General features: G+C 39.5%; 2 protein-coding genes across 4 annotated transcripts; one reads left to right on the forward strand and one right to left on the reverse strand.

Annotated features, from left to right (window-relative positions):
• Positions 1 to 6: 6 nt before the first annotated feature.
• Positions 7 to 13,975, reverse strand: LOC122832494 (solute carrier family 2, facilitated glucose transporter member 1-like). Of its 2 annotated transcripts, none has more exons than XM_044119323.1 (5): positions 13,500 to 13,975; positions 2,450 to 2,542; positions 1,442 to 1,602; positions 1,116 to 1,356; positions 7 to 257 (listed from the first exon to the last, which is right to left on the reverse strand). In XM_044119323.1, exons 2-5 carry the CDS (start codon positions 2,525 to 2,527, stop codon positions 24 to 26), a joined length of 714 nt encoding a protein of 237 aa, XP_043975258.1. In that variant the 5' UTR covers positions 2,528 to 2,542; positions 13,500 to 13,975; the 3' UTR covers positions 7 to 23. The 2 variants fall into 2 exon arrangements, with proteins under 2 accessions (XP_043975258.1, XP_043975250.1); XM_044119315.1 differs by lacking the exon at positions 13,500 to 13,975 and adding an exon at positions 4,758 to 4,871.
• LOC122832477 (sodium-coupled neutral amino acid transporter 3-like) lies at positions 7,748 to 20,419 on the forward strand. 2 transcript variants are annotated; one of them, XM_044119302.1, is made up of 16 exons: positions 7,748 to 7,935; positions 10,739 to 10,823; positions 10,918 to 10,987; positions 11,950 to 12,065; positions 13,987 to 14,060; positions 14,155 to 14,247; positions 14,353 to 14,434; positions 15,503 to 15,585; positions 16,099 to 16,157; positions 16,664 to 16,780; positions 16,957 to 17,036; positions 17,340 to 17,440; positions 18,192 to 18,316; positions 18,553 to 18,697; positions 19,465 to 19,568; positions 19,667 to 20,419. In XM_044119302.1, the coding sequence occupies exons 2-16, from the start codon at positions 10,768 to 10,770 to the stop codon at positions 19,769 to 19,771; spliced, it is 1,410 nt and encodes a 469-aa protein (XP_043975237.1). In that variant the 5' UTR covers positions 7,748 to 7,935; positions 10,739 to 10,767; the 3' UTR covers positions 19,772 to 20,419. The 2 variants fall into 2 exon arrangements, with proteins under 2 accessions (XP_043975237.1, XP_043975230.1); XM_044119295.1 differs by lacking the exon at positions 7,748 to 7,935 and adding an exon at positions 9,774 to 9,829.
• Positions 20,420 to 21,228: the final 809 nt, after the last annotated feature.

Raw genomic sequence — 21,228 nt, forward strand, 5'->3', positions numbered from 1 at the left:
TATTTGTCATATTTTATGTAACGTCACTTAAGAAAAGTAACAGTTTCATGACTCCATATATATATGAACACAGATGAACGTGTGTAGATCTTACCGCTGCAGGCTTTGCTCTCTTCATTGCAGTTAATGAGGAGGTATCGGGGGCTCTCTGGACAGAACGGCAGTAGAGCACACTGCAGCAAGGCCGGCAGCAGAGTGAACCCCATCAGCAGCGGCCACAGGGACGCGTTGCCCAAGATAGATTCAATCCCAAAGATCTGCAGCACAACACAGACCTTATGAGAACTGAAGTGAAAACAGAGCAATTATGAAATGGTCAAGAGTTTTCAGATTACGCTAAAGACAATTCGTTAAGAAAACCTGAACAAACTAGCAACAAAAAAATAAATACGTTTTTATTTTTTGTCCAACAAAAATGAGTCTGTATGTTTTGATTTAGAGTTTTTTCTAAAACTCTCACACTGCAGTTCTCTGATATCTGCCAGATGTTTGTGTTCTTTTCTCTGTGGTTTCCCCAATAACTCCATCTAATGACACCAGGGGTCGCATTAATATGAGTTCTCATTTCTAACAGTTTCTAAGCCACAGAAGATCTTAGCTTTATCGCTCACTTGCCTCAGGCAGTCACACCACAAGTTCAGAAAAATTTCCTGCACAACACTAATATAGCTGGCAAAACAGGAAGAGCCATAGGGTACAGTCTGAAACCAAACTACATTTGTTACTACAACCCTATAAGTGGTTAAAGCTGCAATAAGTAAATATTAGTTTACATATTTGTTGAAACTGTCTCTAGCAATATCACGTGTCATAAAAGTATGTTATGGGACAGATAATTTGCGAAAAAATTGAGCTCCTCTGCCTTCTCCCAAAACGCTAAATAGAAACAACCAATCAGAGCCAGGAGGCGGGACTTAACGCTTGTTCATCACAAACTTGAATGCGCTGCTAAACCCCCTTCACTCAGCATCCTGCCCTATTTAGAAGAAACGTTAGTGAATTCTGCAGCGAATGGTATAAAAACGGCTCTGGATTCCTGTGAAACAAGTGAGGTGCCAAAGTATACCTGGTTCTTAAAGAGGAAGAGGAAGACTATGAGGGTTTAAGGATCTCACCTGGGCCATGAGGATGCCGATCACCACACCGAGCTGATGCAGAGTGCCCAGGGCTCCGCGAAGAGATGTTGGAGAGATTTCCTCAACATATATGGGTACAAACCCCGTAGAGAGGCCAGAGTACACACCCACTATAAAACGTCCAATGATGAGCATCTCAAAGGAAGCCGCCAGTTTGCTGAACCCCATAAACACAGCAGCAAGGAAGGCTAACACATTGGCCATGAGCATGGAGTTCCTCCTTTAAAGATCAGATTCATTTTACCATTAAGGATCTACTTTTATGTTCCGAGCCAAACTCCTTCTCTCCACCAACGACATCTTACCTGCCAAAGCGGTTGACAAAAAGGCCGACAGAGAAGGAGCCAAACATTCCTCCCACAGAGAAGACGGCCACAGAAAAAGACCACAGAGCTGTCAGAGTGCTCTGAGAAATGGGTTCTGAAAACCTGCTGATCCATGTCTGGTTGTAGAAGCTCTCAATGATCTTCAAGACAAACAGTACAGTCGGGTCAAACCTGCTCGACTCAGACAGTTTGGATCCATGTGAACCACAGGAACATTTTGGAGGCTGAACTTTTCTCCTGTGTCAGTGGGACAGGAGATGATGAGACCTCCAAGCCGAGACGAGGCAAGCCGAAAGCTTCGCCTGGGACAAGATGTTTCAGTTTTTCTTTTCAGAATAGATTTTGTTATTATCACTAGACAAATCCAAAAGGTATTATGAAATTTAAAAGGCCACAATCACCTACTCAATTAAGTAACTAGAAGTGGAGAAAAAATATATTTCATATTCTGCAGAATTTTGTGAAATAACTTCCACTGCTATCAGATCAGATGTTTCATTAAATAAACATCTGATTGGTTAACCTATATAGCCACTTAGCAGCCAATCAGTCTCTTAGTAGTAATTTGATATAAATGATATATCAACAAAGATTTCCATCATTTTTTCTATGATTAATTTGCCATATGTATCTCCATTTTAATATAACTTTGCTTATGAATAAAAAATAATTTGAAACATTTTTATTTATTTTACTGTGGCACTTTTGATCTTCCATACATAACATCCTGGGTACATTAAATCATTTTGTATTTTAGGAGGAACATGCCTAGACTTGAGCAACTTGTTCTGAAACCTCCTTTCTTTGAACTTCTGACAAGAAAGTCTGGCTGCTTGGAAGAAAAGAGGAAGAAATGTTGTCTGAATCAGAAATGTGTCTGCTTCATTATCTGGATACAAATAAGAGGTTTGTTATGGGAACCGTCCTGCATATATAAAAACAACAGAGTGTGTTTTTCTGCTTTCTTGGTCACTAAGACTTTCTCACATTTTGAGGTGCGTTGATGACACCCGTGTTGTAGCCAAACTGCAGAGAGCCGATCGCAGCCGTCCCCACAGCCAGCATCAACTGGGGCGTCACCTGTATATGAACAAAACGTTGGGAAAAGAAATAAACATTTAAAAATGACTCTGAAAAATATCACAGCACAGAAACATTCAGTTAATTTTTATTCAAATGGAATAAAAAGGAATCTAAGAAAACTTCCAGTTTTGTGGGATTGGATCACGATAATCCTTTGGGGTAAGAGTGTTTTCTGTATTTGATGGTGTGAAGACAAACTGGACCATTAATCTGTGAATGTGTTGGGTTTTTTTGTCTTTTCATTTGAGTAATAAGTATTCCTTTTGTAAGTTTTAAGTGGTGTTATGTTTGCTACAGGTCTCAGAACTAATAGGAGATGAATGAAACAAGAAACTAGGACAGAAAAATTGTGAACAAAAAACACAAGGCAAAGTTTATAGGAACACAAAAACATAAACATTAACCACATTTATAGTTGGATTGTAGGAACATGGCAGCTTCTGGTGCCTTTCCATGGTCAGCCTGCAGCCAGAGTGGCATGAGACAGTTACTGGTCCAGCTGCATTCCCCTCCACATGTTTGTCCAGACTGAACCAGAGCCCACAGGATTATTGTCCACACCGTGCAGCCTGCAGGTGTGTGACATCGTCTTCAACACCACAACATTCTTGCTGCAAGGTAACAGTGCTGCAACTTCTGAAGTTGGCTCCTCTCCTTCTTCCAATCAAACAAAACGGGTGTCAAATGTGTTCAGTAAAACTTTTCATTTGTGCTACTATAATTTTAAAGATATTAATAAAAGTTTCCAGAGGTCATCAAAAGGTCAACCCTTCCTTCCCCCTGATTCTATTAAGCAAAATGTATTACAATCAACTCTGCAACATTTACGCTTGCTAAAATGTCTTTGTGGTGCTTTTATGAAGAAGATATTAATGAAAGTCTCAAGGTCAAATTGTCAACAAGCCCCCTCACACCCACACATTACCTAAATCACTTCTAATTGACGATGCATTAATCTCACAATACTATATGTGATATTCCGCCCTTCACACAATATATATCATGATATTCAGCAAATGATACAATTCAATACATTTTTTAGGTTTTCTGAAAGATTTTAGAGGCACAGAGTGACATTTTTGGTGACATTTTGTGGACTTGGATTGAATTAATTGAACTGATGCTGTAATACTGGTGTAATAAATGTTTTTGTTACACATTTTCTTTATTTAAATGTTAATTGTGTGGCTTTGTGTATTTGGTTATGCAGAGAAGGATCCTTTTTGTCTCATTCACTTATATTAGATAATGTAATTTATCTATTTCATTTCATTATATAATTAATTGTAACTGGTTGTTTTATTGCATTTATAATGTACATGTGCAACTGGGTAAAAACTGTCATGTGTGATAGCTGTCATTTAAGTCATGTGGATTTGACGTGAAACTCAAAGTAGGATTTAATGTGTCAATATCCACCGATAAAAAATTTATACTTTCTTTGGGAAAAAAATATGGATAAATATTGTAGAATCGATCAAATTAAACAGCCCTAATGACCTTTTAAAAACTATCTACTCAAGCAGCTCAAACAAACCCGTAGCAGCACAAACGTAGCACAAATATTTTACACTTTAATTTGTGTAATGTAGTTGGTTGACTTTTGATGACCTGTGTAAATTTGTATCATCTTCAAAATTATAAAAACACAAAAAGCAGCATAAGTAATCAAAATGTGGCGCAATTCATTGACACCAATTTAGTTTGATTTGAAGGTGGAGGGAAAAGACGCCGAGGCGAGGCGACTTCAGCCAGGCCCATCAAACATGTCTGACTTCCTCCTGTTTATTTTAAGACCATCATTCTACAGTGATTAAAGGTGGAATCATCCTTCCACTCGTCATCAGATCAACATTTTATTCACATTTCCAATCCTTTCCAATGTTACATAATATGTTACGTAATCACGCAGACTGTTTTTGAGGTTTGGGTTTGTGCGGACTGGCAAGAGGAACTCGCCCACATTTTCCAACCATCTTTTGCTGAATAAAGCTGAAAAACAAAGAACTACCAGGAAACAATCCAATTACAAATGAACTAATGAACTTCTCATATTCAAATAAATGCGTTTTAGATGCAATTTGAAATAACTTAAATAGTAACTAAATAGAAAAATACCTTTAAGAATCCAAAATGAATGGATAGAATTTAAGTGAAGTGACTGCTCTCGCAAAAAAATATTGTGTGGGGATATTGATCAAGCAGCAGTTACCTTCCCGCTGCACTCCATATCAGCTCAGACAGTCCACACTTGACCTCCAGATTATGAAAACGAGAACGATAGTTGTTAATCCGTTCCCTCAAATTAATCTGCTTTCAAGCAAAAAGTGTTCTGCTCCGTTATTTAGTCCCAAGTCAGTGTAAACAAGTGTTTACTTTCGTCCTCCATTCACCTGCAGAAGTAAGAAGCTTAGCGACGTCACCGCTAAGTGGATCTTCACGCTCTGATTGGTCGAGAGGAGCTCGCAGGGAGACTAACACATGTTTATCAGAGTGCTAATAGCAGCTTAAACAGATTGGCAATCCTTAAGAGATAACTTAAGGAAAGCACAGAGCACATAAAAAGCGACTTAAAAACTATAACACAAACTTGCTCAAAGACAAAATAAAAAGCCTTTTGTAAAACATCTATTTTTCTTTCAAGCAGACAGAAATCATAGTTTATAAAAGCAGCACAATTCTCTTTTTGTTGTTGTGTGTGCATGCGTGTGCTCTGTCTTCTCAAACCCTCAGTCATTTGTACCAGATGGTTGATCAGGCTGAGACAGATTCTGGTTCTGCTGGAGGGTTCTTTCTGGAAGAGGGGCTGTTCTTAAATGTCTGGCTGCTGCAAAGTCAGTGACTCAATGCAAGTAATGGTGCACTGTCACTACATGCTTGTCCAGGAGGAGTGAATGATGCAAGTCAGAAACACAATGCATTTTTCAAGCTGAATAATACACTGAATTTTACTGCATTGTTTTGATCAATTGGAACAACATAATATTATATGTATTACATTATATTATATTATATTGGATTGGCTATGAAGATTTGTTGTGAGTGAGTGGGAACTATGTCAATATTCACTTCAACTGACCTTCAGTTTTTTTGTGCCGACTTTTCAAAAAAGATTTAAACATTCCTCGTATCAGCATAACGCAACAGTTTACAGTTCTCAGTATCACCACTGATATTACTGTGTGTGTATTCCCATGTATCTACCTTTCATTAGCTGAACTCGAATAGAAAATGTGGTCCAACTTAAACACAAAAATCACAGGCCCCATCGCAGCCGAACAGCACAACCACGCGAATCTTTAGCTTAGCCTGCTGCTAACTCCAGTTTTACATTCATCACCGCCTTGCTCTCTTTCATAGTGCCACACTATGAAACGTTATAATGACATTTTTAATAACTATATTAAAGACCGTTTTATGACAGTTCCTTTCTTTTCCTTTTGGTGCAGCTAACACACCTAGCTGGGATGAGACGGCTCCTCGTAATGTCTGGCCTCTAATGTGTTGACTAGTGCAAGTCTATGTTGTTTCCTGGCGTGTGTGTTTCTGTGAGTGTGTTGTGTCTCGGGTCAGTCCGGCTTAACTCATGTTGCCTCTCTAATCCTCTGATGAGCTCTTTCTAATTCTATTCAGAAGACAACATGGTGACATCTGATCTCGCCACAGCTTGTTCACAGATACAAATGAAACAAACTTCATCTCTGCAGCAAACCTCTGTGCAATTAATATTTCTGAAGCAGCCGTATCCATGACTACATGACTTATGCTAAATAACCAGGATGGTTATTGATCAGTGAAAAGAAATGTTTACATTGTATTTTGTGTTTACTTGTGTTGTCTTTAATTAATACATTGGTTTAATGTTCTGAGACAAACATGTAACATACATACAAACATAGTAGCATTATTTTTCTCAATGTCTTATCTGAGAGCTGGAGAGTATTAAATTTGTAAATGAGTAATTTACTTATTTGTTCCTTGTGCTATATACATGTTTTAGAATCAAACAGATTTCCTCGCCTTGTAACGTCTTTCATTTTCTGGAGCCTCAACTCCTGGCAAGACTTTTGTCTCCCCGTTCTCACTGTAGAATGACAGACTTAAACAGTCAACCGAGTAACCTTTCCCAGGTTACAAATATAATAACAACATCTTTGGTATTATCTTTTACACACTTTTCTGCTCCAGAACTGTAAGGAGCCCAAATGTCTCACTTTATGGGGGAGAACTGGTCAATTGATCATTGTTGTCAGTCAATATTTATGAATGCCATTGTTGATGTACAAAACTATTTCACTGGTGAATCGTGAGTTAAAAAAATGAACCAACGTCTAAAGGCGTAAGATGGCCTTGGAGATCTGCTTTGTCATGAGTTGTGGCTGATTGTGGTGAGAATGGACATGGTAGGACTCAGGTTGAAGTGAAACAGTGATGGTTTTAATGGTGTTCACAAATCCAGCAAACAGGTGAGCAAGGAGCAGGTAAGCAGAGGGAGTACACGCGACAAACATGCGACAGGGAGCAGGGGACATAGGTGGGGTTAAATACAGAGAGTAATCAAGGGATAACGAGAGACAATAGGAAATAATCAAGTGGTAGATCTTTAAAAACAAAAAAAGCCTGTAAACAAAGAATTGAATATAACTGTAGCATAAGAGATAACCTCAATCATCCAAGCACTAACTAATTTGGTTCTTATAAAACAATCAAGGGCTCCAGAGATCCATGTTGCTGACAGACATTTCCTGAGGAAACGCAGCAGAAACTGCAGCTGTGGGAATGTGTGAATGTTGAACCATCTGTAGTTGTAGGACTCTCCTCTCTTCAGCTGCTGCTCACGCCAGTCACTTGGACTGTGCATGTATTTACTTTTCTGTGGAACCTTTTCCATATTGATCTGAAACCAAGAGCTTTTTCCAGTTTGCCTTTGGTGCAGAACTGCCCAGTGGCAGCCAGATTGTTGCGCAACCCGGAGCGCTCTCCCACCCTCTCTGCACATTTTCTTTGATTCCATATGTTAATGATAAATAGTTTTGGAGGCTGTTAAACACTGAAACAATCCAAAAGCTCCAGTGTTTCTTGGCTGACCTCGAGTATGTAAATCCCATGAAGCAATCCATCACGGCTGACTCCTCTCTGTTACTCTTGTTGGGGAAGAGGAGTGTCTCTAAATGTGACATCAGGAGAAACCTGAAACCGTTATTTCCAGCAGCCCTCCCATTACTCTGTCTACTCTCACGTTTGTTCCCCTTTCCCCCGAACCTCTCCACGCTCTCTCAGCTGGGCTCCAACCAGCCCAACTTTTCCACCCTGTCTGCCTAAACTGCACCAACTATCCTTCCAAGAAGAACCACCGTGGCTTTGACCTCCTCCTGGTTCTGCTTCTGAAGGTAGGTCTCTGAACGGCCTGCGCTGCCACGTGTTGGCCGCTTTGACAAGATCTGTTCAGGACGAGTGAGGGAGCCTGGGAGAAACGCTCTGACAGCTTGGTCAAACTGGTTTCACTGGGCGTTCACAGGTTGACTGTGTTTACAGTGTTTGATTTAAACTCCTTTTAGATCAAACTGATTGACGCTAACTTTTCTTACTTTATAAAACAGACCAGAGAAAACATTTTTAGAACACACATCAATTTACATTAAATTTAACCTTAAGTAAATTATTATTGTTATTGTTATAATTGAAGTGCAAGGGAGACATTATTGGTAAATTTTGGTTTTATGCAGAAGGTTTGATTATTTTTATTTTCATTTCTATTTGTATGAACTTATATTTTTAACAACGTGTAGTTGACAGAAAAGTTTAATCATAAAGAAGTAAAGGGAAAAAAGCACACAAATAATGTTACAATAGTTGTAAACATTTAATAGCAAGTGTTTTGCTTGCTGAAGACATGCCGTCATAAAACAGAGCCTCTGTCTTATATAAGCTGTGAACCCACAGGGCCCATGTCAGGAAAAGAGGGCTGGGCTTCTCCCAGGAACAACTTGTTCACTGTTGCTACTCGGTTTGACATAGAAGGCAGAGTCAACAAAGAAGATTTTCAAACTTTGGAACAGCTATTTTATTTCAGGCTTTGGTCATTTTTTCAAATTTTTACTTGATGGGGAAAAGGATTACCTCTTGATTTTGATTCTCTTAAACAATGCTTGAAGCAGTTTTCAGCAAATGTATGGCACAAGTTTGTGTTCAGGAGTAAATAAAAATAGCTTCAGGGGAATTACAAAACAAGTTGATATAATGTTAAAGATTGTAAATAAATTAGGCAATGAAACCGAAGGAGTTCAGTAGAAGAGCACAGGTCATTTGAGTTACTGTAGCAGTGTTTTGATGGTTTAGGTGTTGCCAGGTTGTATGGATGGTTCTGGGGATCTTATCAGGATTCCAGGTGAGGGACTGCCTCACCTGGCATGTCACTGCTCCTGACCCCGAGTGATGACACCGATGTGAGTAGAAGAGGCTTCACTTTGAGGATGACCTCAATCCAAACATCATTCCTCTGTAGAAAAGGAAGAGTCTGAGAACTTTGGGGAAGATGAGTCCATCACCATTTGCATACAGCAGACAGTGGATGAGATTCACCCCAAAATGCTGAATTTATTGTTTGGATGTCATGTTGAAGTGCCTCTTTTAACAATGCAAGGAGTGGTGGACAACACTTACTGAGTGGAGTCTCAACAAGAGCTTGTGGTCCAAATTTCTTTAAAAACAAAAACAAAAAAACAACAGGGACCATGGAGTATTTCAGCCATTGAAAGATCACAGTCGTTGTCCTGCTTGGGAAACTTTACTCTTGGATGTTGGAAAAGAGAGTCCAACAAACTGTTGAATGTCAGACTCTGGAGAAGCGGCCATGGCTTTCATCCTGGCTATGAAAAGGTGGGTTAGCTGTTTACCCTGGACTGCAGAGGGGATTGTCCAGTCTGCATGTGTTTTATGGATCTGAGGAAAACTTAAAACAAGGTTCTTTGGTGTATTTTGTGGCTGGTGATGAAGGGTTAAGTGGTACCTGCAATGCTTTTAAGTACTATCTGGTCGTTCCCTACCTGGAATTAAACACGTAGACATAATTTTACAAAAGCAGTTAAGTTTGTCCAGTGCCCAGGCATGGGTTTTGTTTATTTGTTCAACCTTTTACCAAGGGCAGCTACAATATTCCAATATATGCGTCACTGAAAAGTACACATGAATCTCTGTTTAAACAGAGATTCAGGACAGCACTGGAAAGAAGCTCTGAAAGCTGGTTGGATCGTTGGTTGGGCGTGTGTTCCTGCGTCACAAAGAGTAAGAAAATGTTGGTTCAAATGTCGGATTTCTCTTATTTTACTTTTGCTGACAATTGTTCGTTCTTATTAATAAATCACAAACACACAGTGTGATATATACACAGTAATATATATATATTTTTGTTTCAATTTTCCAGTCTTTCTGTTATAGTGGAAGAAATATTTATCTCATAATTAGCCCTGCCTTTACAGCTTAAAACATAAATGGTGAAGGTCTAAAATCCCCCAGTTTGTCATCTTTAACTTGGGAGGTGGGTTTAAACAAAATCACACATTCTGTCATTACTGAGGCCAACATGGAGGAGATTTCCCATCCAGGGTTGGCCCCATTCCAGCCTCTTATCTGTACAGACATGTCACTTTCCCTGCAGTTTGCAAAACATTTGCCCTCAAATGGAAACCTTAATGGTTATCTTCTCTGTCTGGGCTCAAAGTTTGGCCTAATAGTCTCTTTGGTCCAGTTTCATTAGAATCACCAACAAGATAAACACTAATAAAAACCAAGTGGGCATACAGCAACTGGTTTATTCGTTCTGCTAATTATCTGACTCATTTCATGCAAGGCATACATTGAAAAACAAAAACATCAAAATGAATTCTATATTTGCAGGTCTCCTAAAACGGTGGATAAGTTGAGCTTCTCTGCACACTAAAATTACTGTAATTCTTTCTAGTGGAAAGAATTACACCAGCTTGTTCCGTCTTGTTTTTCTGTCAAAGTTCATAATTTTTTTGGATCTTAAACAAGGACCCAATTGCTCTTCAGGCTTTTTCCCATTTTGAGTCACTGAAATATGCAGGAAATTAACTTTTTTCCATTTCAAACTGAAATGGAAAACCTTCTTAGTTTTGATGTCTTACAAATAGCCATCTTCACTCCACTCTCATTGTCTTTTCTATGTTCCAGAATTTAACCTCAAAGCTTTTACTCTAAATATGGAAATGGAGAAGATCACAAATGGGATTAATCATGACGGGGCAATGGAGGCCGGGTACGTTTCCGCTGTGTGTCACATTCACTGACTTACATTTAATCTCTATCGTTTGTGTAAAATCAAATACGATAAACAAGTCTTCATATTGCAGAATACCACCAGAGGAAGAAAAGTTTCTGCAGCACAAAGACAATGATTTAAAGAGGCCACAGTTCACAGATGTGAGTAATAACTTTGAAAAGATTGAAAAGCTTCTCTAAACTGAGAAGCTGCTTCTCTTCTCAGCTTAGAGAAGAGATGCTTTATGATGAAACAATATTTTTATCCTACTGCATTATGGTTCTGAGGCTGCATGCTGGACCATTCAGATAAATAGAGATGCAAGTCTAACTCTTGCCATTTGTAATTTTTTTATTTGTGAAGATTTCTTATATTTTACCATTTGCACCCTTTGGGGCAGGACCTTGGTATTGAGAAACCCTTTTAAAGTTCATCAGCTAATATTCAGCCAGCTGATATTGACTTGCACATAGGAGCATGTATGCTTTCTAAGTACTGAGAGACTTCAGGTGGTTTATTGACTTTCTAAGACTTTTTCCACATCCTTTTCCCACATGTTAATTATTTATTCCATATACCATTCCACTTCATTGTACATATTTCAATTTATGGACTTGCTTCTTTTATATTTGTGAATTACTTGGGTTGTTGTCAATAAGCCTTTTTGATTTCATGTCAATAGAAATACTAAAATGTGGCAGCTAGTGAGCAAGATATGTCGTAAGACGAGATATGGCCATTTTCCAGAGCTCCTGCAAAATCAGCATTAACCACATGTCTTGAGAACTGTCTTAATCCTTTGTAGCATAAATTCTGCAAGGTTCTGGAAACATTCCCCAGAGAATCTGGTCCATATGGACATGGTGGCATCACGCAGGTCCTGTGAAACGCATCATCCTTTAGGAAATAATCTGCTTAAGGATTGTTTTTTGTTTTGTTTCTTTCACTTTGAGGTAACTTTTGTTTTCTGACTGTTGAACTTTTTATACTTTTCATTGAGTCATCATCTACGAATTATTTATAATTGAAATTTGAGAATTTTCTGAATAACATGTATATGATGAACACAACTCTACAGTATTTTGGATTCATTGACTAAATTCTAATATTATGTCTTTCCCAGTTTGAAGGGAAAACCTCCTTTGGGATGTCTATTTTCAACTTAAGCAATGCCATCATGGGCAGTGGCATCTTGGGGCTGGCTTATGCAATGTCAAACACTGGCATTGTCCTTTTTCTGTGAGTAACACAAATATATACTCTATATTGCCTGGAAGGACTTTAATATATTGTTTCCCTCAATACTTCCCTCACCCACACCTGAGTAGACATAAACGAGGTCAAGCTGTTTTCCACCAAATAGAAAGTGCCTACTGTTCCACCCTGCTTTTTATCCTGAAAAGGTTCCTCTATTGAGTTTGTGTCTTCTCACCAATATTTGGGTACTAAGGATTAATGGGTTGTAAAGATCTAACCCATCATTGCACTATGTTTTTATTTTTATTAAATGGCCATCTCTGTCCACACAGTTTTCCATTGGTAGAGTTTTGTTTGCTCTCATGGTTATCTTTTCATATGTCATCCGAGCACTTTAGTCACAAGATCTAATCCCATATCATCATTTAATGAGTTCCCTCTGTCTCAGTGTTATGTTGCAAACTATCTGGCTGACGTATACAGGCCGGACAGGCAGGCCGGACAGGCAGGCCGGACAGGCAGGCCGGACAGGCAGGCCGGACAGGCAGGCCGGACAGGCAGGCCGGACAGGCAGGCCGGCCAGCCCGGCCAGCCCGGCCAGCCCGGCCAGCCCGGCCAGCCAGCCAGCCCAGCCAGCCAGCCAGCCAGCCAGCCAGGAAAGTCCAGCTCCTTCAGGTGAATCCCAAGGCATTCCCAGGCCAGCTGAGAAACATAGTCCCTCCTACATGTCATAGTTCTTCCTCTGGGTCTCCTAGTGATGGGTGTGCCCTGACCACCTGAAGCACTAATCCACCTATATCCCAATCCATTTTTCCATCATTTGTGAACAAGACCCTTAGATATTTAAACTTCTCCACTTGGGACAGGAACTCCTCCCTAACCTGGAGACGGTACTCACTGCTTCCCCCTCTTGTGGCACTGGATGGCAGACCAGAATCTATTCAAAGCATTCGGACGTCATTCTCCATGGCCTCAGGCCCAAAAGCATCAGCAGACCCTTATGATGCATTTAGACCTGCTAGTTTTGGCTGGTACCAAGTGGTGTTCAATCGACACCCTCTTTTTTCTTGAGTGTCCAAGACATGAGCCGCAAATCAGATGTGATGACCATAACACTGATGGAAAGGCTGAATAGTTTTTTTATATATGGAATTTTTAAACACTGGAAAGTCAAATAAAAAAACTACTTTTGAAAACGTGACACTTTTGAAATAATAATACAAATTTTGAGCTTGAAGTGAAAATAATAACTGAAATTTCAACCATATAGAAATAATGACAAACAGGCAGTAGGCCTCATAGACAAACCAGTCACTTGTACTACACTTTGATTCCCACAGAGGGTCTGGTCTCTCAACTATTGAGAAACGACTGTTTTCTGGGGGTGTGAACTGTGTTAAGGTTTTAAATTTTACCCAATTACTAACATTTGCCTGTGACGTGTGCAATGTGCCAGTTTGATTTTAAGAAGCTTACCAGAAAATGCCTGTGCTGTGAAGAACATTCTCTTCCACTGCGAAGAAGGTAGAGCCAATCCAAACAACGTAGCTATTCATGTTCATTCAATATTTGGAAGCATGGCCAACACGGACTGAACGGTTTCTTTCACTTCATCCGCTCCCGTCGCTGAAATTACAAGCAAACTTCAATTCTAAAAACAGTTCAAAAAATTGACATCATTGTTCACAACTTCTCCTTCTGTTTGTTGATTCATTCTCTCAAAAATCGACTGGAGAGAATTCAAGTCAAGGGGAGAAACCCTAGGCTGTGCTGTAAACTAGAACTTTTTTCGAGTGGATTTGCACAGGAAGGCAATGGCAGGGCTAACCTGTTTCGCTCATGTTTTCAGAAAAATTGTAGATATTAAGCTTGACTGTATTATATTTTGTAAAGCCCTGGTAGTAAGGAAAGTAAGGAATTAAAAAGTTCAAAGTACAAATTCTTGACTTTTTGTCTCCTGCAGGATCCTGCTTACATGTATTGCCTGTTTATCTTCTTATTCAATCCACCTTCTGCTTCGCAGTGCTGGAGTGGTTGGTAAGGGCTCTTTCTCTCTTCAGTTCTTTATGTTTGTAGTTGAATCGGATAGAATTGTTCTTAGAATCTCAGCATCAAATACTCATCTCTTCAGGGATCCGTGCCTACGAGCAGCTAGGCCAGAGAGCTTTTGGACATCCAGGAAAGATCCTAGCGGCTGTCATCATAACATTCCACAACATTGGGGGTAAGACCATGGAAAGTGTCTGACCAATTGCAACACCTATGTCAAGTATGGCGTTACATTATGTCTTATGACAATGTGGTTAACTATGTTTGTCTTTAACTGCAGCCATGTCCAGCTATTTATTCATTGTAAAATCTGAGTTACCATTGGTCATTCAAGCCTTTCGTGGACAAATATCTATCACTGAGTGAGTATTGATCCAAAGTGTTTTTGAAATATATTTAACTGCACAAAAACAACCTAAACAAGAAAAATACAGTAAACAAATAAAAAGACACCTTATCCTAATATTTTTAACGGCGGTTTGACAATTTTAGAGGGCCTGCATTCTGTGTCAGCTAAGTGATGTTACAATGTCGTCTGTCATTGACCATCTAAATTTGGTGGAGTAATGTGACCGGCTGATGGACTACCAAGCAATAGGAGCGGTAAAATTACAGCTGAAAATTGCCATTCGTCCCGTAAAATACGGAATCGTCCCTTATTTGTCTGTTAAATGTTGCGTCCAGTAGTGAACCGATATGGGATAAGATTTGTTCCGTATTTCTACAGATATCCGATAGGAACGCCTATCAACGCACATACCAACACCAAGTATGACGAAAATAAACACAGGCAATATTAAGGTCAACTAAATTGTGCGGCGGGACCTAAACAGAACGCCACCGAACGCTACGCGACGATCCTGTCAGACGCTGCTGTCACGGTTGCCTAGAAACGGTCACTACTCTTCTAGCTTGGCTGATACCTAGGCGATTCACATAGTGAAACACCTCACTCTGTTATCAAAAAACCAGGGATTACGTCAAGTAACCCAACGTTATCGCTCATGCTAAGGTTGAGCAGTGGGTTGGATGCAATTTAAGTCATGACTCACTGATGTGAAAGTTCAAGTCGAGTCTTAAGTCGCTTTGTGAAATTTATTCATGAAAGTCGTCTGACTCAAATTCACGTCAAATGACCTGAATCCACCTCTCTGGTGAAAAACAACACAGCAATAAAATAGGAGCAAAAGATAATGTAATCAATCACAACTTTTATTTATATGGATAAAAATAGGGGTCTACTAAATAGCTGAATGGACATCAAGTAAAAACAGAAAAACAGAAGATCATCATGTTTGTGTCTTAATGTTTCTAAAAGTATCAAAGCCGTCAAAACTGAATCCCTGTATGTTTTAGTTTTTTTATCTGGAAAGAATAAATAACTTTTATTTGTTTTATGCATTGTGTTTTATGTGGTGTTCTGGCCTTAGGAACTGGTTTATGAATGGAAACTACCTGATCATTATTGTCACCATCTGCGTTATCTTCCCACTGGCCACAATGAAACATTTGGGTAAGTCTCTGTCCCTTAGCATTCTCATGGTTAGCAGTTTCTTAGAATGTTTCAAAGGTTGATGTCGCCCAAAACATTAGATGGACAGTTTCCCCCAATATATTTCTACGAATCCAGACGAACACTTTTTGTAATAATATATTATTGGATATTATTTGTCAGGGTTTGAAAATCAGGAGGAAAATCAGTTATTTGGCCCAATTATTGTCAAGTCTGCTGATACAGAAAACTAAAGACAACTGAAAAACTTTTGAAATACACAAACTGAACAGCATTTCAATGTTCTTGTCAGTCTGTCCAGTTTGATCTGTAGGCTGAGCCCCAAACCCCAAAGCTAATATCAAAGCAACAAAGTTTTCATTTGAATCTCACATATAGGAAACAGATTATTTCTAGTCTTCAAAAAGAACTCAGAATTAGTCTGTCTTTGCTGTAAATGTTAACTGCCAAATGTATTTTTGTGTATCTGTGGATATATTTTTCAGCAGTGTGTTGTTTTCTGCCCTTATGCAGGATATCTCGGCTATACAAGTGGCTTCTCTCTGTCCTGCATGGTCTTCTTCCTCTCTGCGGTGAGCTGTCAAAGTGCCAAACTCTGTGGGTTTAATGTCAGAAAAATTCAAATGCACCACAGCTCAAGTTTCAATTCACCAACAAGCAAATAAATATGTGAAGATACAGAAATGAATTGATATGCTAAGCTTTACTTTCCTGACTGTCCTTAAGAAAGTGTCTTTTTCTCACACGGAGGATACTTTTCAACAGAGACCTGAGTCCAAACAGCTCAAGCTATGTCGAAGCCTGGCCGACTACCAAAGAGAGATTGATAATATATGCTACTCTAGATGAAATGCATTGAAACGAACCTGGTGTTTATTTTACATTTAACTTTGGGCTAGTTATTAAAATCAATTTAGAAGGTTAACAACAACACTTTTGGAATTGCATTTTTAAAGAAAAGCCAGCTCCAAGAGGAGCCTCTACACAAGCATCTACAAACTGTAACAATCATCCAGAGAATGTTATGTTCCCAGAAATATCGTTTCCGTAACGGGATTGCATGCCTTTGTCACGTCAGGTCATCTACAAGAAGTTTAACATTCCTTGCCCGTTGGAGACATTCGGTAACTTCTCTGCGACCGCACCCGTATCTGACGACACCTGCGAGGCCAAATACTTCACCATCAACCAAGAGGTGAGACTTCATCCTGCTGGATGGGACGGAAACTCACATGCATGTTCATTTGGACTGTGGTGAGCTGTGGTGTTTAGAGCTCAGAGCCTGAGCACATGCAGACTGAAGCTGCATGTGAGTGCCTCATGTTACACCTTCCTTGAGTTATGGCCATTAATCTTTCACTTGGTTTCTAGACAGCGTATACCATCCCCATCCTGGCATTTGCGTTTGTATGTCACCCTGAAGTGCTTCCTGTCTACACAGAGCTGAGCAAGTAAGACATACGCAACAGATGGTAAACCATGCCAATAATTTAATATAGCGTGCCTTTTTGATTTATGAAGTTACATCCTTGATTCTGCAATGGTTCCCTTGAATTGACTGATGAAGATATGAGAGTCTAGAAAGCAAATTGGAGTTTAAAATGTTAAATGTAGATTGGAGGTGTTTTAACCTGCTGAATCAGAAGAAGACATTGAATTCTATCGTCACTTTTCGGGACCCTGGCATTTCTCAGGATGTTTCTTCATCTATATTTTTGTTTAATTAAAAACGTCTCTCATATTTTTCCCCTAAGTCCAACCAAGAGAAGAATGCAGACTATTGGAAATGTTTCCATCTTCGCGATGTTCATCATGTATTTCTTCACGGCTATATTTGGCTACCTAACCTTCTACGGTGAGCACTTCTCAGTTTAGTTTAACAGAAACAAAACAATTCATTTACGTTCTGTGCATTTAAATTGAGAGAAATGTCAATTATAAGTGTTCAAAAGTGTAGGTTCAATTGGGAAAATTTTAATTCTGTCTTGTTATGGACTAAATCAATTTATGGTGCTAAATGGTAAAAAAAACAAAAAGTACATTATTGCAGCAAATCATTGACTGTGCAGAGATCTCTCAACCTGAGCAAGCATAGATGAGAGGAATAACTCCGACATTTTCATTGTATACAGTTCTGATTGTGCCCTGCAAATGGATCACAAATTTATAATGATTGTTCTGTACATTTTTAAATGTCCACCCGTTGTCTGTATGTGTGTGTGGGGATTGAGCCTGTTGGGTCAAATGAAACTTCAGGTGCAGCAGTGTGAGCGCTGTTCAGCTGGAAAATTGGTAACTTTGAATTAAAAACTGAAAATGTACATTCCATTAAGAATTGATGGAATGTGTATTCTCAAACTCAAACATATTCACTCAAACAACCAGGTGGGCTTAACATTCGGGTGATTTTAAATGACCTGTTTGACCTCTATGAGAATCCTTCCTTCTCCAAAGTGATCTTGCTCTGACCGATATTTACAGCAAGTATTACGCCAACTTCTCATAAATTCACAAACCCGTGTAGCAAGCTAACACTAAATGTGTCTTATTTGACAGATGTATTGCCCGTGGAGTGAATGTCCTGAACTCTGTGTCTGATTCCTCAGGAGGCACGGAGGCTGAGCTCCTCCACACCTACAGCAGGGTGGATCCTCTGGACACGCTGATCCTGTGTGTGCGACTGGCTGTGCTGGTGGCCGTCACACTCACTGTACCCGTTGTCTTGTTTCCGGTAAGAATCTATTGGGACACAGGAAAAAGGTTGATAATACACAGGGCCGTGCAGAGACAGGGGGGAGGGGGGGGCCCTCAAAGTTAAAAAGGGGCAAATAAAACTCCATAGCAACTTGGCCACACACTGCTTTAAAGACCAAAAAAAAAAATTAACTTGATTACTATCTCTAGCCAAAGAGATTCATGATTGATAGTGATGCCTGTGAAACCTCCTGATGATCATATTTGTGTCAGATTCGTCGCGCAATCCTGCAGCTGCTGTTCCCAGAGAAACCCTTCCACTGGTTTCGTCACATCGCCATCGCTGTGTGCCTGCTGTTCGCCGTGAACCTGCTGGTCATCTTTGTTCCCAACATTCGAGACATTTTTGGGATTACAGGTGAGATAATAGAGCTGTAAGCATATCAAAGACTAAATCTTTTGCTTCTCCAGAATAACACAGCTGCAACTTCATAGAAACATCTGGCAACATCTGGCAAACGACCTGGAGCCATTTCTCCTACAACCACTAGACTCGCACCTTTGTTTTGGTTGTATTTAGTGGTACTTACCCAGAATGCCATGTAAAAGCAGCTTGATTCCTGCTTTTGGAGCAGCCTCTGGTCCGCTTGGCGTTCACATATGCATACCAGAGTTCTCTTGAACTGAACCGGTTTGTAGGGGGAGCAGAGTTGCTTTTGTTGGTCTCCATCAGTTTGATGGCTACAATAACGTCTTAGGGCCAGTGTAGATTGACTTTTGGAACTAAGAAATTTCCTTTTTTTTTTTTTTGAAGATTAATCTCAAAATTTCTGAGTTTGTTATTGGAAATTTACGCTTCCTTTTTTCTAACATTTTTACACTTTACAATCTTGGAAATTTCCTTTTTTTTTCTTGTTTTGTCTAGAATTTAATTTACTCCTTTTTTCTATGGGTCTATGCAACATTGCACATTCACTTCCACAAACCAACAAAATGTTTTAGGCAAACAAACTAGTTTTATTAAATTGGACTAAGTAGGGCTGGTGTGAATACTCTCTTACAATTAAGCTAAAATGGATTAAACAGTTGGGTTGTGATTTCATAATTAGCCATCTATTAAGCTAAGCTCCCAAAAGGCTTCTTGTGGCAGTAAGATGAATTGTTGTGTCTCATCCTCTTGTGCAGGGGCGACCACTGCTCCCACTCTGATCTTCATCCTTCCTGGGCTCTTCTACATTCGAATTATTCCCAAAACCCAGGAGCCCATGAGATCCAGGCCAAAGATCCAGGTACATCTCTCTGACCCATGTCTTGAGTAGAGGACTTGCTCAGAATGACAGAGTCAGTAAAACCTTGATGTTAATCCCAGTTATCTGCTGTTTTTCAGGCTGCTTGTTTCACCACTCTGGGTTTGATCTTCATGATCATGAGTCTGACCTTCATCGTACTCGATTGGATAAGCGGAGAAAAGCGAAGTCTCGGCGGCCATTAACACGTTCCCTCCCTGACCTTTAATCTACTGCTGCGTCCCCCTCTTCCAGGACTCTTAAAGAAAACTAATTTTTCATCTAAAGATGAAAACGTCTGTGAGACTGACATTATTCTGGTTAGGACTAGCTGTTCCTCCACTGTGACAAGGAGGAAATTTCACCCCTGATGCTGGGACAAAATTCGCTGCACGCGTTTAACTTGCAGTATTCACGATTTCCGACAGACCCTCAACCACAGAGAGCTTAGCGCTTTTCCTGAGGCTAAACGTGGCGTTTTGTTAGCAACGGTTTTAAAAGTAAAACTCTACGACAAAAAACAGGGAGCAATCTTTTTTTTTTTTTTTTTTCCCTGATGACGTTTCATGACAAAAATTAGCTTATTTACAGAATGATTGTGAAATCAATATGAGATGGTGCTTAAAACTTGGTGGACCTTAAAGTAATCTGAGAAATGGCCGATTTTAGGCCAATGCATTTGCTCTTATAAACCTGTGAAGAACTCAATGTCTTTGTTTTGTAATTCTGTAGAAAAAGACATAAAACACTACAAGAAAACAGTATGTGAGCCAAAAATTAAAAACCTTTAAGGAACTGTGAATGTGTTAATTTGGTTTGTTTGTGAATATTCTTAAATAAAATTTATAAAAGAATACTTGTCTAACTAAGTTATGCTTACAACCTGCAATATGTCACTTTATGCACCAAAGAGTCTACATACTGCTGGTCTGAATATCACCAGAGGCAGATTCAATCTTTGAATCTAAGTGACAAAATCACAAACACAGACACAAAAATCTAATTGCAGTATACGGTATTTGCTTTAGAGCCACAGTTATTGTTCAACCAATAATAAATGAGCAGAAGATTAAAGCTGTTGATAAAATTAAGCCTGTTGTTGTCATGTCCACTTTCAACTTTCTGACCCACGTGCAAAAATCATTCAGAGAAAATAAGGTTGAAGTGGTAAGTACAGTAGTCTGACAGCTGGCCACAGTAGTCCACATAAATAACACAGTGAATAAACTGGCCGGATGTAGGGGGAAAGAGGCAGTGGTTGGATGAATCCAGAGAATGATCATGAAGATATTTGAGAATGTGTGCTCATTTTGAGCTTACAGATTGCGGCTGTGCATTGAGCCAATGAAAGTTTTAATCAGAGAAACATGAAAACTGGTAGTAGACTCCACTTTGTTCTCCTATTTCAGGTGTGGGTTATGGTGAACCAATCAGGGTTAGTATAAGACCAAGGTAGACTGGGAAGAGGGAAAGACAAAGAAGGCAAGCTTCTTGTGACGAGTTTCTGAAGTGATTAAAGATGGATCTTTGGGTTTTGGGTGTGAAGATGGGTAAAGGATTACAGTCAAGAGCAGAGGCATTGACGAGACATGGCAGAGGAATTGTTTTACTAATTTGGAGTTGATGAGGTTTCCCTTGTAGCCCAAATCTGGAAACTCATGGA

This window comes from Gambusia affinis, linkage group LG01 (genome assembly GCF_019740435.1).
Source record: "Gambusia affinis linkage group LG01, SWU_Gaff_1.0, whole genome shotgun sequence".
Taxonomy (NCBI): domain Eukaryota; kingdom Metazoa; phylum Chordata; class Actinopteri; order Cyprinodontiformes; family Poeciliidae; genus Gambusia; species Gambusia affinis.

Excerpts from the sequence above, each read along its gene's own strand:
- LOC122832494 (XM_044119315.1), bottom strand. Across the intron at positions 1,603-2,449 it reads TCATCAACGCACCTCAAAAT|ATCATTGAGAGCTTCTACAA; the intron begins GTGAGAAAGTCT and ends TTTGTCTTGAAG. Across the intron at positions 1,357-1,441 it reads TTTGTCAACCGCTTTGGCAG|GAGGAACTCCATGCTCATGG; the intron begins GTAAGATGTCGT and ends TGATCTTTAAAG.
- LOC122832477 (XM_044119302.1), top strand. The coding sequence starts at position 10,768 with ATGGAAATGGAGAAGATCACAAATGGGATTAATCATGACGGGGCAATG. Across the intron at positions 14,061-14,154 it reads TCGCAGTGCTGGAGTGGTTG|GGATCCGTGCCTACGAGCAG; the intron begins GTAAGGGCTCTT and ends TCATCTCTTCAG. Across the intron at positions 19,569-19,666 it reads GATCCAGGCCAAAGATCCAG|GCTGCTTGTTTCACCACTCT; the intron begins GTACATCTCTCT and ends GCTGTTTTTCAG.